The following is a 15,854-nucleotide window of genomic DNA, read 5'->3' as shown; positions in this document are numbered from 1 at the left end:
AAATCATTTAGTGTTATCAGCAGATACTGAAGCAAGTCATGTCAAACCCCACCAGTCCAGTACCATGCAGCAGTTCCCCTGAAATCCTCCATATTTCTGTGTCAGATTACCTGGTGACAAGATCGCCATGCGCTAAGAGTGACGTCCATAACAGGAGGTTTAAAACAGTGAAAGTATTACACACTGTACAGATAATAAAGGATCATTCTGGTTTAGTGCAACAACTTTTATTACAGTAATTTTGTAATTTTGGCCATTTGTTTCTATCAGCGATGATAACACTGTACTCACCAAATTATTTGGTACATTCACGTAACAACCCAGTTTACTTGACCTCTATTCTACTTTCCATAGCCGTGTGCACAGTGGTCACATGATGTTTTACCTCCAAACAAAGTGGTTAAATCACCTGACTAAACTTTTGGCTGGTTTACAACCTGTCTGATCATTGTGTGTCAATATACTTTTTTTTTTAAGCAGTTTCACTGTTTCAGTTCCTCATCATGATACTGTACCAGAGTAAACGATAAACATAACGATAAACATAAGACCCAAGTTGTGATGGAAAGTGTAAAGTGTAACAAACAGTTACAATTTAAAGAAATGCACAAAAAAGCCATGTATTAAAAATAAAAATACAACTTACATTTATGAGGACTCATTTAAAGTTTCATAATATCTTTGCTCACACAGCTCAAGGTCACATAACGTTAGCTTCTCACTTCACAAAAAATTCAGTTATACCGTGCAAACATAGGTGAGTTGCTCAGTTGTAAATACTACACATCACAATGACATACTGTTTTCATTAATGCAACATGTATGACATCATGATAAACATTTAGACTGTGGTAATCCTCCTGACGTTCTGGGAGTCTCGCTCTGACAGAGTCACCTGCGCTTGGCTCTCACTGTGTAGAGACAGGCTGCTGGAGTGCACAACATCAGGGACCTGGAGATCACATCACAGTTAGCCCTTAGTTACAAAACACCAGGTAGTTTCCTGCTGCACTGCAGACGGACAACAGTCACAAGGAGAAAGCTACAAACTAAGATTCCTGTCCTGAGTGTGGCCGTGACACTGTGGGTGTTTCTCTGTGTCGTAATTGCCAATAAAGTCCAGTGTACGATCACCCTCAGGCATATCTAAAGACAGCTGGAAGACAGATATTGCCTTAAGGGCCTCAAAGTGGCAGTCTTCTACCTTCCATTCCTCCAGATAAGATAATCCTATTACCAAACTTAAAGCACTGCTTCATTACTTCACACACAGTGAATCAGAACTGAACTTGTGACCTCGAGTCAGAGCTGCTCCACATCAGAGGTAATTGGGAAAAGAGGCTAAATAAACCAGTCCAGAGCACCAGTCCCTCCACCTTTCTTTATTAGACAGTGGGAAATTACACAGGGTATCGATACAGTGTGTTATCCAAAATCAATATGACAGTCAATTAGTCAATTACAGGTCAGGACAGGAAAAGTCCCTGAGGCACGACTGCCTGATAAACATTGACAGTGTAGGATCATGTTAGGGCAATGACAATATTTACAGGGGACAGAGTCGGTTAAAACATGTTTATTCCTACGTGTGCAGCTGCACATCATCACAGTATTTAGATCACACACCACAGTAGTGATGGAGCCACTTAGACGTGCCCTGTAAGCTACAAACAGGGTTTTTTGTAGAGTCATGAAGTGCTCTACAAACTTGGATCTACCCAGTGATGGATGATTTGAGTTGTCTGATGGGAGGCCAGCTGAGGTGCTAACAGTGTAGCAGTGCAGTTCCCGCCTCCTCTCATCAACATGAGAGGAGGTAGCAGGAGCTCCAGCTGCAGAATGACTGGATGTATTATTCAGCTTCAGTCGATTTCTGTCTCTATCTGTCTTTTTCTTTCTCTCTCTCTCTGTCTCCCAGCCCTCCCACCTTCTCTTTCTCTATCTTACCTTCCGAAAGCTGACAAAGGCCATCTGGCTACGAGTTTCAATGCTTCGCTCGCTGTAATCTGCATCTGCAGGGTGAAAAACAGCGATTTAGCCTGATCTAACTGCACAGCTGCTCTGATCAGCTACAGCCAAATTTGGACTTTAAAGTAGACCTCGGTGAAATTCAGGCGATTTAGTGGCTCAGAGATGTGAACAAAGTAAACACAGCAACCAGAGTTTAAATGTTTCTGTGTGGAAAACAGAAGACCAAATCAGCCCTTTTATCACAAATCATGTACACTTGATATTACAGCTCACCATCCTGTAAACTATGCTGCACTGTTTTAGAAATCTTATGTAATTTTTTCTATCGTTCCAGACATTAATTGACCTCCACTAATTTCTGTGAAATATCAAAATATATTGGCAGACTCTTGAAATGATGTTGTGTAATCTATCACAATGAACATCATGTCTGTATTAATTTCTGTCAGTTGCATTAACATTGTGGAGAAAAGAGAAAATAATAATAATAATAATAATAATGATAATTAAACTTTAATTTTAGTGTGATTAATTACACAATTTTACATCACACAACTGGTGGATTTTCATTTAGTCTGGAAATTAAATAAAACCCTAAAACTGTGGCATGCATTCAAAAGTATTAATCAAGTAATTAAGCAGACATAATTTGTAGCAGAGGATCTAAAGTTAACACATGAAAACGCAGTGCAGAGATTTGTCACAAATATCCACTGTAAAGGTTTTTGAGGAAACTACAGACTTGATAAAACTGTCATATTAGGCTGAAATCATAACAAAAACCTCAGTATTTCATCAAGTAATTGTTGATTAATAGTAATAATTTAAACAACCTTATTAAAACCTCAGCAGAAATATTGAAGTAGTGACTTACTGTAACTTAATGCTGCAGTTTATCAGATTAAACAGAAATATTTGTCTGTACCCTCAGATTATTACTGACAGCAGTGTTATTGTGTTTTACAGCTGTAGTGGAGGTTTGTCCAGCTGAACTGTATGTTGTTTTCTCACCTGTGGAGCCCTCAGTAGAGTATCCCAGGTTGACCTTCCCCCCTGTCGCCCCAGCAACCGGGCTTCTCCCAGCCACCAATTGGTCGATCCTGCAAATGCCCAGATGAGCGGTCCAATGGAAAAGATAACCTTTAGCTGAGATATGGCAGAGCCACTTTGTCAGAGGCTGTGCCGCTGTGAACAGACTATTTTCTTTTCTCACAAAACTGCAGTATATCAAAGGCCGGCTGCATTGTTTTCATCATAAAATGCTCTGACAGATAAAAAATGAACATCATCATCATTTTTCACTGCATTTTATTAGACCCAACCAAAGTACTCAACTCTCACTGCAGCGTGCTCAATGGAAAAGCTATAAAATGTATTTCAGCTGCATGAAAAATGCTGACAAATATAATGATAATGAGTCTTCTTAAATGAGCTAATGACAATTTGAATCTTAATTAAGTTGTTACAAAATGTAATAGCTATTTAAAGCATGTTATTTCAAATTCATGTCTCCACTTTTCTTTTATAATGAGGAACAATAAAAGCCCACTAGTTCTCAGAAATAACTTCTATGTATTAACGGGGATTCACGCTGAGTCTTCATTATTATAGTAGCTTATGTAAAGTATAAATGAAGCTCAGTGCAGCCAAGACTGCGTGTCTCTGCTTCTGTCACAAATTAATGGCAGCATCTTTCTCCACAAGAAAGTCGCTTTCACATAAAACTCCACAGTTGATCTTGTAGTTCTTTTTAGTTTAGAAAAGTGAAGAAAATACAGGGTTTTCATTGTTTAAAAATAGCCTCATAAAACAAAAGGAGTCTAGAAAAAGAGCGTTTAAATCTTACCATATGGCTTCCTGCGGGCTTGATTCTGAAAGGTAAAAAAAAAATAAAAATGAGGCACTAAGTTTACAGAACTACTATGAGCTATCAGCTGCTAACTTTATCATTTTCACTGCATTGACCACAGAAGCATTGTGCTAACTCACTGCATCCACAGCAATATGAAAGCTGTAAATATCCCGCTGTTTATTAGTTTTGGGTGCTGCACTAATATTGTAGCCTCCAGTCAGTTTGCAATTCGACAGAGAAAGCTGGAGCTGAGTGTTAATGAGTATTTGCAACACGGCTTCATGGTCATCTTTGCCAAAGGTCCTCCTGGCCATGGCGAAAACACAACAATTTAACAATGGTGCAGATGGTGCTTGCCCCAGGAGAGATATAAACTCTTCCTTTTACAGGGAGAGAAATTGCCTTTGTCATTATATTTTAAATCCCCACTGTCATGCTGGCCAAAGTCTTTGAGGGTGACTATATTAGATCCCTTCCATTTTTCCAATAATTACAAAGCATACATTACTCCCCATTGAGGTGGATTACCCAAAGAAAAGCTTAGTGACTTGGAAGGAAGCCACATCCTCTAACATGTGAAACATCCTCGTGAAGTTAACTTAACTTGCTTAGGGATGTTACAGTAAAGGTACCAGACTGAAGCAAGGACGATGGCGAAGGAGGTATTAGACGTTTCAGGTACAGAATCGGCTGCTGGAGGAGAAAGGTCACACCTGCTTTATGATAATCCCTCAGCTCTAAACCACGGACATGATTTGCAATGGTCCAGAATCAGTCACAGGGATTACGCTGACTTCTAAATGTGTGACTCAGGGCCACTTTTTGTTATCGCGCACAAACAGGCCTGCTCCACCTCCTTGTGCTAGAACAACGATCCCCTCAGAGATGGCACTCCAGAAACATCTCTGCAATGTTCTGCTTTTCCTGGCCGGACTCTTTTTTTCCACCGCTTTACTTCGACAACTCGCCAAGGTATTGACCGCTCTGCTTGGAGAGGAGACAAGTAGTCCGGCCACATCACAAATATCCTAGGTCGGGTTATGAGCTCTAAATGAGTTGCAGTAAAACTGTCTGACTGTGTGGTGATTTTAAACCCTTATCAGTGGGTTTATAGCATTTTCTGACCCGTCTGAGACCTGGAGGGCTGTGAAGGAAGAGGTGGTACTGCCTTAGTCACCTTTCGACTTTAAAAACAAAAATTCAACTCGTCTCTCTTAAAGAAGTAGTTCAGCATTGTGGGAATTATGCTCAGTGGCCTTTTTGATGAGGAGAAGATAGGTGAAGGTAGTTAGCCTAGCTTAGCATAAAGACCAGAAACAGGGAAACAAAACAAAAACACATCTAAACCTCACTGATTAACATGTTATATCTCATCTGTTTAATCTGTACAAAAGCCTTAGAATAAAAACAGTAAATTAGATATAACATGTAGGCAGTTTTTGCTACCTACCCTGTTTACAGTTTTTACGCTAAGCTAACAAACTGCTGGTTTCAGCTGGTTTTCAGTGGTATTGATCTCGTGATCTAACTCTCAACAAGAGGGCTAATGAGCAAACTGTCTGACTTCCATTAGATCTGTGTAATAAGATGCACCCGCTCTGTGTGGCACCTGACTCATCTGGCAGGAACCAGGTGTGAGTCAGGGCACTCACATTCCCCAAGGTACAGTTTCTGCCAGTGTAATCTTTTTAGCAAACAGGTTGATAGCCTGTCCAAGGCAGCTACATTCCCACCAAACAACTGTCAACTTTTCTTCACATCTCAGTGGCCTTTATCAGCCTGTCCCACTGATGTCACTAACAAGGTTCAGATATACACCCAGGACTGAGACACAGTCCCTTTGTTTATGCAAGGGAGGCTCACTGAAAGTACAGCAAGCTTTATTAAATCAAACACCAGCAGTGGAAAGACCACTGGTCCTGCTGGACTGGAACAACTGTCACTTGGTTGTTACTTCATATAAAACATTATTGAAAGTACAATAGCACAAACTTTAAACCAGGTGATTTTAACAACAAACAAAACACAAAGATATACCACATTTCTTTTCTTCTGTGACTTATTATTCACTGTGAGTGGCCCCGTAATTGTCCAGTTTGTAATAGCCCAGGGAAACACAGACAGAAATTTGCACTGTGTACTGGATGTGATTACAGATGAGGCAGAAAAACATAATGCTAACATGCTTTTTTAAACTTATGGTTAGTAGTTAAGGGAAATATGAACAAATATCTCTTTTCCTCTCAGCCTGTGAGCGTGTATGTGTCAGTGTTTATGGTTGATTGACAGCGGAGCCGGCAGGCTGAGGCCCAGCAGGGGAACGTAGTGACAAAACTCACCCTGTAAACTGTAGCTTACAAGTCGTGGGCGGGCAGTGTTTTGATATCAGTGGTAGAGTGGAGAGTAAGGACCACACCAGCATCTAAACGGACCAAAATTACATGTGCAAGTACATTTTAAAAGCTGTTTTTATTTACTGCATCTGATTATCTCTATGCTCAAGCAGAAAAAACACGCTTTAGCTGCTTTGCACAAACCGTTTAACTGGTCATATGCCTTGCTCCTCTGCAGTAGTTGCTGCAGGGAGAGGATCAGTAGTCATTATTCCTTCCTGTCCTGATCTTCCCCGTTGTTTTGGGATTCAAACTGCCAACCCTGCAGTCATACACATACCACTCTAACCTTTTTTGCTGCCACTGTTTCCTGAGAAGTAAAGCTTTCTGCTGACAACTAATGTTCTACCTTTGTCAGAAAAAATATTGCGTGCCCTTGGTGAAGGCCGGCATGGGGCAGTGGCGAGTCACAGCGTGTAACCACCTATCTTCTTCATTATCCTTTAATCACAGTTTCTGCACTGGAAAGGTGTAGGGGGGAGGAGGAGGAGGGAGAAGGCGGGGGAGCAAGTGACTTTTTTTTTTTTTTTCACCTAGAGCAATTTAAGGAAGAGAAAAGTGCCTACTTGCTTGTCTCCTTTGTCGGCAACAGAGGACAATGCAGATGCAGAGCAGGATGAGCAGCAGAAGAGCAGAGAGAGGAGGCCGTTACTGCCAGAGGGACCGTGCAGTCCTGCACCACCTCTGAAACTGAGGAGAGAGGGTCACATCAGTGTTTTGGGAAAGAAATGCTGAAGCAGTGTTGTTACTTTGCAATTCAATTACAGATCTGCAGACATAGTGTAAAGAAAGCTGTGTTTAATTTCCTGCTTTAATTTGCAATAGTAGTAGAGAGTGTTTCCTGGAGGAAGCTGTTGTGAGTGGATTTCAAGAAAATGTTACAACCACAACTTCAAAGTAAACATTACTAAGATAATAACACAGTATTTGTATTTTTAAAGCTGTGGGGCCTTCGAGAGGTTTGCAACCTCAGCTGCAAACTCATGCAGTGTTGATCTGGCAGCGACTTTCTATCCCACTCTCCTCTTCAAATAATAATGCTGAGTGATGAATCACAAGCCCCCCCCCCCACACACACACACACACACACACACACACACACACACCCCAAAAAAGGGAGAGAATAAAATGAAACACACAAGAGAGACAGATTAATACACACAGAAATGTAGAGACAGAGAACTAAACCAGGAGTTCATGCACATTTCTGTGCATGTGCACGTTATTTAATGTAAAATAAGGTTGTTGTGTTTTAGTCTCACCCACTGTCAGCCGGACGCTGCTCTTCAGTGGTGTGGGGAGGGCAGACACGGAGGCCAGACAACACACATGAGAGCTCTTTGTTGCCGTCACGCTGAGGTTGCTGCTCACAGTGAAGAGGCTCTTCCCCGACTCTTCACTGCTGATGTTGTATTCACCCTGGCTCACCTCCACACCATTCCCCAGAGAGAGGGAGGATTATTATCATTTACAGTATATTCTGATTGGGATGTCTGCTTCCTGGCTTGTCAGAATTTTGCAGAGTTATTCTGTAAATACTCCAAACAGAGCTGAACTTAAAGGGACAGTTCACCCACAAATGTTTACTGTACAGAACGGAGGGTGAGTCCATCTCTGACAGACTTGTATAAGTTGTAAAAGAAGAGTTTAGAGGAGCTGAGCTTTTGGAAGGTGATGGTCTCAGATTTGTTAACATTGGTTCATCCTAAGGAACAAGAGTAAGAACAGCTTACATGGACAGCACCACTACCACTCTGACATCATCTGCTGACATTTTAGATATTTGTGATAGAAGACTAGAAACATATCAGACATGTCTTTTCAGATATAATGACATTATAATTCATAGACCAGATGATTTCTGATGCAGACAGATAAAAGAATAAAAATAGGGTGCAAGCATTGACTGGTGGCGCTCATGATTAACTTTTAGTTACCAGACACACAGAGCCACACAGTCTGGACAAAGGGCTGGAGTGAGATGAACGTACTGCGAGCAGAAGTACATTATAAGTAGGTTCAGTAAAGATCAGTCAATCAAATCAGCTTCTCTTATCCCCTCTAGAAGCAGAAGCAGTTTCCAAACTGACAGTTTCCAAAAGGGACAGGAAGAAAGTGCAGGGTTTGTTTGTTTTTACTGTGAGTAAAATGTTTTATTAAGCTTAGAGAGCGACAATAAAGAAAAGTTTTTTGAATGTAATTTATCGCCTCCTTGAACAATCTAAACCATATATTATGGTACATTGTATTGGGGTAAGTTACAGTTGGAAAAAGCAGTCAGGTCAGCCAAAAATCACAAATTTGCCTCAAAGGGTTCTACAATCTGTACAGCGTACAACATCATCTATCCTCAGAGCAGTTTTGTACTTACCTTTCTGTCACCCACCTCCCACTGCAGACTGGGTTTAGGGTACCATCCTGCCGCTTGGCATTCAAACAGCACCGTGTGGCCCTTGAAAGCCAACCTGTCATCACCAAAGAGTGTCACGCTGCCCTTTTCTGCAATCAGAAGAATTAATGTTCTTCATTTCATGTGCCCGCACACATGTACAGTATATGCCTGTGTATTTCTGCATTATGTATGAGTGTGAGTGAGTTTATAAATGCTGACAAAACTGATTTTCATCAACGGCCTCCTTTAAAATTCATGTAGCCGCATGCGTGTATCTACCCGCTGATGAGCATCACTTCTTCAGTTGGCCTGTTCACTTATACCAAGATGGATTTCACTCGCCCCGGGTGATTGATCACGTGTCTCAAAGTCTCAGTTGCCTGACAAACGCTTTCCTCTTTTCCCCTTCATCTCCTTCCCTGCCAGCCAAATAAGCCACTTAAGGCCCTGGGAGATACAGTATCTCATATGTGAAGTCTATTGTCTGGCAGAATGAAAGGCGGTGAATGCAAGAGACAATTGCTATAGACAGAAAGATAATTACAGAAGCTTCTGTGCTTTGTCTGAGCGAATGACACGTCTGTGTTGATTTAGGTTCAAATCCTCTGATGTTTTGTACGCATTATTGGCTGTCCCTTTTCTCCAGGGCCCTTTATTTGATGCCTGATTTGGTGTCATAAACATCTCACCGTCCATTTCTTACAGCGACCGGCTCTGATAGTGGACTCCAGCTGCTCTTTAGAGAATCTCAGCACCAGTGAATAAAGGTTGGCGAGGGCCCAGCAGCCTCGTTTGCACTGACTGAGGGGTTCTGGGCGATTGCGGCTGATTGATACATCTGGGTAGAAAAAGAACGACATCAGCACTCGCTCCTGAAGCTCCAACCTAAGTGATCCCTGAAATAAGATATCATAAGGTTTGTTAATCACTGTGGGGAAACTCTGAAGACTTTGCGGCAGGCTGTGTGAGGCAGAGAGCCCAGAGCTAACTCTAATGTCAGTGATTTTTCAGCAGGGGTCCTCAGAGGGAAATTGCTACTTTGAGGGCAGCGTTTAAAGACTTGTACATGTGCGCAGGATTGGTGTGTGTGTGCATGCAACTTGTGTTACAGGAACAGTATATGACACATGCACTTTATGTGTGGGTGTGAATTTTTTCCAATGAGGAAGGGCACTGTTCCTCTACAATTACCCCATGCATGTTCACTCTTGTCTGATTTATATTGAAGACTTCTCCTACTCTGCAGCTCTAAGCCATCTGCAGATCCTGTTTACAGTATACTCAAAAGTGCATATTGATTCAATCAAGTGAAAGGTTTGTGTGTTTGAGCTTGAGTGAGTGAGAGAAATAAGCAGAGAGGGCGCAGCGAGAGCGAGCAGGAGTGTGTGCTCATATTTACACCATCCTCATATTGGACAATTAAAGCAGGGAGTGTGGATGATAGCGCACAGAGTCAACTAGCTCTGTGTGGATTTGTGGCTCCATTCCAACAGTATATTTGAGGCCGCAGTGCACAAATCACAGGCAGAGTTGCTGACTGTTAACTGGGCGTGCCAGGATGCACAATTAATTCAGAGGCTATGTCAGGCCATAGTGATCCTCTGCATCCACACTGGAGGGCCTGATTCACCATACACTACTGTTAATGGCTGCATATGTCAGTGGGGATTTGTGGCACTGGCAGCAATGAGGGCTCTCTCCATAATATATTGGAGACGATGGGTCATTGGTTTTGTTTCCTCTCACTTTTTGCAGAGTATGTTTCCACGCTGATTTTCTTTTCCTTTTTTTCAGCTGAGCTCTCAGTTCAGTTTGTACATACTGTAAATGCAAATAAGCTGAATGATGAGGTCAAGCGAAGCACAGGTCGAAGACATTTAATGAGTTGTCGAATGGTCAATATCTTCCCAGATTTGTCAGTTAGGACTAAGGGACTGTAAAAATCAAGTTATTCATATTTTTCTTGGAACCCTGTCTTTGAATTAGATTCAAAAAACTGCAACACCATCCAATATTTTCTCCAAAAATCTATGTACAATTTGATGGAGCACTCATTTTCACTAATAAAAGAGAAACAGAACAAAGAATTTAAGATCTAATTTTAAACCTTAATATATCTCTGTAGTAATAATTATCACAGAATATCTAAATTTATGTCAAACAACAAAATAATGAATGTACCAGCCACTCTCTATACTTGAAGTATAACACAAGCCATCTCTATATAACACATTTAACTTTTTTTTTTTTTTTTTAAACTTTCTGTGATGATGCAGATTTGAGTGAATGTGATAACATTTAATCACCAATATCCAAGAAGATCCATGTACATTCTGTGTTTTTCAAAGCTGGCAGGACAAACAAAATCCTATCTGTGATTGTTTGATCCTTTTTTTATTAATTCCACAAGTGAAGACTGAAATAGAAATTTGGGGTGACAAAAAAATTGAAAGTACCCCTTTCTGCTCTCCCAAGAAACTCTAAGGCTCTTCCCTCCTTTCAGAAAAAAAAACTTTTCTGACCTCCCCTTCACCCACTAATCATTTTGGACTGTTACCTAATTTGTATGTAAATGAAAATGTTTGTGAGTGATATGGACAAACTAAGTGAAGAAATTGTTCTGAGTGGCTTTGGCTGTGTGCTCTTTCTTTGGTAATTACTATAGGGGAAGTCCCACTTGTTAAAATGCTGGTTCACACTGCAGTGCTCTCCAGCTCGAGATAGCTGCTCCATCAGAACTGCAGAGAACAACTGATTCTTATCAGGTCCCGAGTCCTCACACGGCATACCCCCTTTGGCACAGCATCGGCATAATATACAGTAAATGAGGGGAGGAGAGGAGATTGCTTGTAGCTGCAGCCTGTAAATCCTTCTTTTGCTGCCTGTTCTGATTGGCATGGAGTCCAGCACTTTCCACCTGGTATGTTTATCTGGGGGCCAATCAATTCCCATCCTCGACACCACCCGCACTGTCATTAACAACGTCACAAGAACCATCAAACATGCCTGGGTAACTGTACTTCACTACACAGACCCAGATGATTTCCCACTCTTGATATGCACCATGATTGATCACTCAGGCACAGCTGCTTTTACTGAGAAGCTGAAAACTTTCCCTCTACGAACCCCACTCTACAAACTAATTAAAACAAAGGCACTTAATAAAGATGTGCCCCTTGAATGCCGCGGCTTTCTTTCTATGACTCTTCATGTTCATTCTTTCTTTTTTTTATGTAGAGGCAGCAGTGTGTGGGTGGGCAGAATCAAAGCAGCTACACAACTTTTGCTTAGTCCCTTCATTTACCTCTTTTTTTCATGCTGCTTTTTGCTTTGTCAAGGTTAAATTCAGTGTATTTCTGCACTCTATCACACTGCAATGATTTTCAAGAGACTTGCCATCTGCTTGGTTGTGTGTGTGTGTGTGTGTGTGTGTGTGCACTCTTGTTTGTAAGAAAGTGAGTATCCCTGAGAGAAGCTGGCTGCACAAAAAGCCTTTGAAATTCTCTGCAGCAGAAACACACAGTCTTTGCTGCCTTCTTTCACCAATGAATCAAGGTAACTCGCACATGCACATACACATAATACCTCCTCTGACTCTCTCTTACTCACACACACACACACAAACATTCAATGCCATGTGAACATACAGACCTTGTACAAGCAGGGTTGCTGTTTTCCTGTCAATGTTCTGGAGGTCACAGGTTACTCGTCCCTGGTTGTGCCTCTCTGTGCTCTTCAGGACAAACACCCAGCTGTCTCCCTTCTTGTTCTCAGCTGTCACAGTAGTGTTGATGGATCTCAGGACACCGTGTTCCTTTGAGATGGTGAGCACCGCTTTGCCGTTCAGCAGCCACACCATGACGGTCCACTCAGTGTTGGGAGCGCAGGTAAAGCGGGCCTCACCCCCTCGCAGGACAGTTAGTTTTTCAGGTGACAGCTTCATCTGAGCTCCAACTGCTGGAGGTGAGAAAATCATAAAACACTGTGACTTGAAGCGACATCAATCTTGTGTCTGACACAGTTTTGGAAATAAGTGATAACAAGTCAAATCACAGGAGCACCACTAATTAACACTGCTGCTGAAGTACCATGAAAGGAATAGTTTTTTTGAGACATTTTGCGAAATGAGCGTATTCGCTTTCTTGCTGAGATGAGAACCTCACTCACGTCTGTTTGGTTCATACGATGCTAGATCACATTTGCTGCAGAAATCAGAATTAAAACATCCAGACAGAGTTTTCATTTCACAGTCAGAGGATAGATTGAAGTTACACAAGGTGAAGGAAAATCATAAATATGAAGGAGACTGAGTGACCAGTGAGTAGATGGATTTATTCAGTTTGTTCGGCGCACGGAAAAAATAAAGAGTACAGTTGTATTGTTTTATTCATTGTTCCATGAGTCAAATGAGGGTCAAAACTTCAGAGGGATGGACAGAGTGAATATGGATTACTGCTTTTTTGTCTGGAATCCAAATCTTGTCATGACAGAGGTGTCAGTGTGTATCACTTCAAGACAACTTTGTCGTGAGTAAGAGATGAAATGAAAGCAATGTGAGGAGAAAAAAAGGGAGGAATGAAGTAGGCCTGAAAGGGATAAAGAGACAAAAAAGGAGAATGACAGCACAACACCCTAAATCTGCTTCTTACTGTGGCTGTCCAGATGGAGACGGGTGATTTAACTGGGGAGGATGAATTAGGGCAAATAGGATTTAGGGGAAATAAATATTGGCGAAAAAGGAGAGTGTAAATTCATCTGTAGCTGCCAGCAACAGGCCACGACATCACTCTGCAGGGTAAACATTTTAACAGTAACCTGCAGAATTTGATAAAGCTACACTGGTTGCATGATTAGGGCTAAAATAAATGAACAGACTCTTTGAGGAAACATCCATAACCGACTGTACGCTAACTATTAGGGCCTACTCTTCAGCGACTCTCTGAACATCACTCAGACACATACACACAGTCAATGCACACATCCTCAGTTAAATTCCAGCAGATCTTTGTGGCTTTCTGTTGCTGACAAATGAAGCAGAAAAGGAATTAATATTAATGGAAAACTGTGAAATATGAACACAACATGTTTATGCCACAGTACTCGGGGAGATGTATAACTTGTTTGTGGTGAGCTAACCGTGTTACCTTCTACAGCCAGCATGCAGAGTCATAAATTATGTATCCGTTTAGGAAATTAGGTCTGAGAAATATCTAGGCCAGCCTATACAGCTATTTCTTTTCATTGCAATCAGAGAATGGCAGACTAATGAGCATAATTTGCGCACGCTCCTTTTGGGACCATGAACCAGTGACTCTGAAGTCCCCTGGCCACTGGCAACATCTTACTGTTAACTAGATAGGCAGCCATTTTGACGAAAATTAATTATAAAGTGCAGATAGATCATTAGGCCTTCTAATTAGATTGTCTGTGGGTTTAATCTAAAGGGCTCCACTCTCAAACACACCACGGCACTGAATGTGGCCATTAATACGAGCACATTACTGGCCTCTGTGACTCATCTCCAGTCAAACAAGCTGCTGTGTTTGTTACGAACTGAACTCTCACCTTGAATCTGGCATGAGAGTAGGATCACCAACAGATGAAGCACCATTGTTCAATGCTGGGTGGCCCTGAAATGAAAATAACTGAATTATTCCATATTTATGAAGGCAGATTTAATCATAATCTCAGGTCTTTATCCGTGCTGGCAGCATGGATCTAGTGATGGCAGTGTTCGTCTGTTGGTCCGCTACATCACCTAACAGCTACTGGATAGATGTCCATGTTGCCCAGAGGATACACCCTAATGACTTTAGTGATCCCCTCACTTGCTCCAGCTCCAGCAGTGGGTCAAAGTTTTCACTTATGCTGTGAAATATCTCAACATGTAGCAGACAGACTGGCACAAAAGTTGGTGCAGACATTCATGGTTCCCAGAGGATGAATCTTACTGACTTTGCTGATCCTTTGACTTTCCCTCTGGCACCATCATAAGTTTCACGTTTGTGGTTTTAAATGAAACGTCGGATGGATTGCCGTGTAATTTGGTGTTGATATTCATGTCCCCCTCAGGATAAATTGTAACAACTTTTATGATCCCCTGACTTTTCATCTCACACAATCAAAGGTCACATGTTTAATATTTCAAGTGCTTTGTTTTTAGCATGCTAACATGCTATGCTAAAACGGTAAATACACCTGCTTTGAATCAGCATGTTAGCACTGAGGATGTTAGCATGCTGACTAACATTTAGTTTAAAGCAGCTGTGCCCAAGTACAACTTTCTCATGCCTTTTAAAAAGCATTAAACTCAGGGTCTACTTTAACATAAATACATCAATGCATCATGCTCTAACTACCATTGAGTCAAAGCAACTTACGGCAAATGTGACTGCACTTGAACAAACCTTAGTACATTTATAAAGCCATCTGTTAACTGTGTATTTCTGGTCTCTCTGACCACTGATAGAACTGTACAGTAACTCCATGGAAGAAACATCCTGTACTCTCTAATCACTTCACTTCACATGTAAAGACTTTTATCCTGTCAAAGTGAAACAATTTCAGCCTAGAAAAATTCAGGTCAGAGTATTATTACTCATTTAGAAAAACACCAAGTTAACAAGTAAAATCACTGAGATCTTATATATAAGTAACTTGCTGCACTGCACCTCTCTCTAAAAGTTTTCTTTCACACATGGCAGAAAGTAGCATCTCCTGAATAAAACTGAAGTCCAGGTTAAGTTTACAATAAATAACAATAAATCCCACTGTGTTTGTCTTGACTCACCTGGGTCTGGTGTCTCTGTGGATCAGCAACCAGTCTCACACACAGTGGATGCATGTCAACGATGCTGTTTCTTCCCCATACCTGGTGCACTGAGATATCACCCAAAACTGTCCCGTTAAATATTACCAGACTGAGGGGGAACTTTGCCCTGTGCAGATGTAAACATACAGTGTGACTCATACTGCAAACAATGCCCCTTGTAAGTCCCCAGCTCCCAGGAGCCCTGCAGCTAGGCCCCCACCCTCCTCAAATGAACACATTTGGCCAAAAACATATTTCCTGTACAAAGTACATTTACTTAAGTGATAGTTTTGAGATAAGAATACCTCAAGACACATATCATAAGCTCATAAAAATAGAATGCATTGTTAAAAAATAAACCAGTGGTCCCAACTTTTTGGCTTTTAGTTAAGGCCCTTTGTCACATTCAAGGCCTAAGGAGGAAAAATTATCCAA

At 41.4% G+C, this 15,854-nt stretch overlaps 1 protein-coding gene across 1 annotated transcript; it reads right to left on the bottom strand.

Annotated features, from left to right (window-relative positions):
* Nucleotides 1-211: 211 nt before the first annotated feature.
* Nucleotides 212-15,549, bottom strand: igsf5b (immunoglobulin superfamily, member 5b). Its single transcript, XM_018662066.2, is given in 11 exon segments — nt 212-952; nt 1,948-2,012; nt 2,983-3,071; nt 3,818-3,842; nt 6,783-6,855; nt 6,857-6,906; nt 7,479-7,644; nt 8,588-8,715; nt 12,260-12,565; nt 14,174-14,238; nt 15,399-15,549. Coding segments are annotated over 10 exon segments (1,059 nt in total). The 5' UTR covers nt 14,220-14,238; nt 15,399-15,549; the 3' UTR covers nt 212-841.
* Nucleotides 15,550-15,854: the final 305 nt, after the last annotated feature.

Source organism: Lates calcarifer, linkage group LG21 (assembly GCF_001640805.2).
Source record: "Lates calcarifer isolate ASB-BC8 linkage group LG21, TLL_Latcal_v3, whole genome shotgun sequence".
NCBI lineage: Eukaryota > Metazoa > Chordata > Actinopteri > Centropomidae > Lates > Lates calcarifer.
Note: the sequence above shows the minus strand (reverse complement) of the source record. Positions and strands in the feature narration are given on the sequence as shown.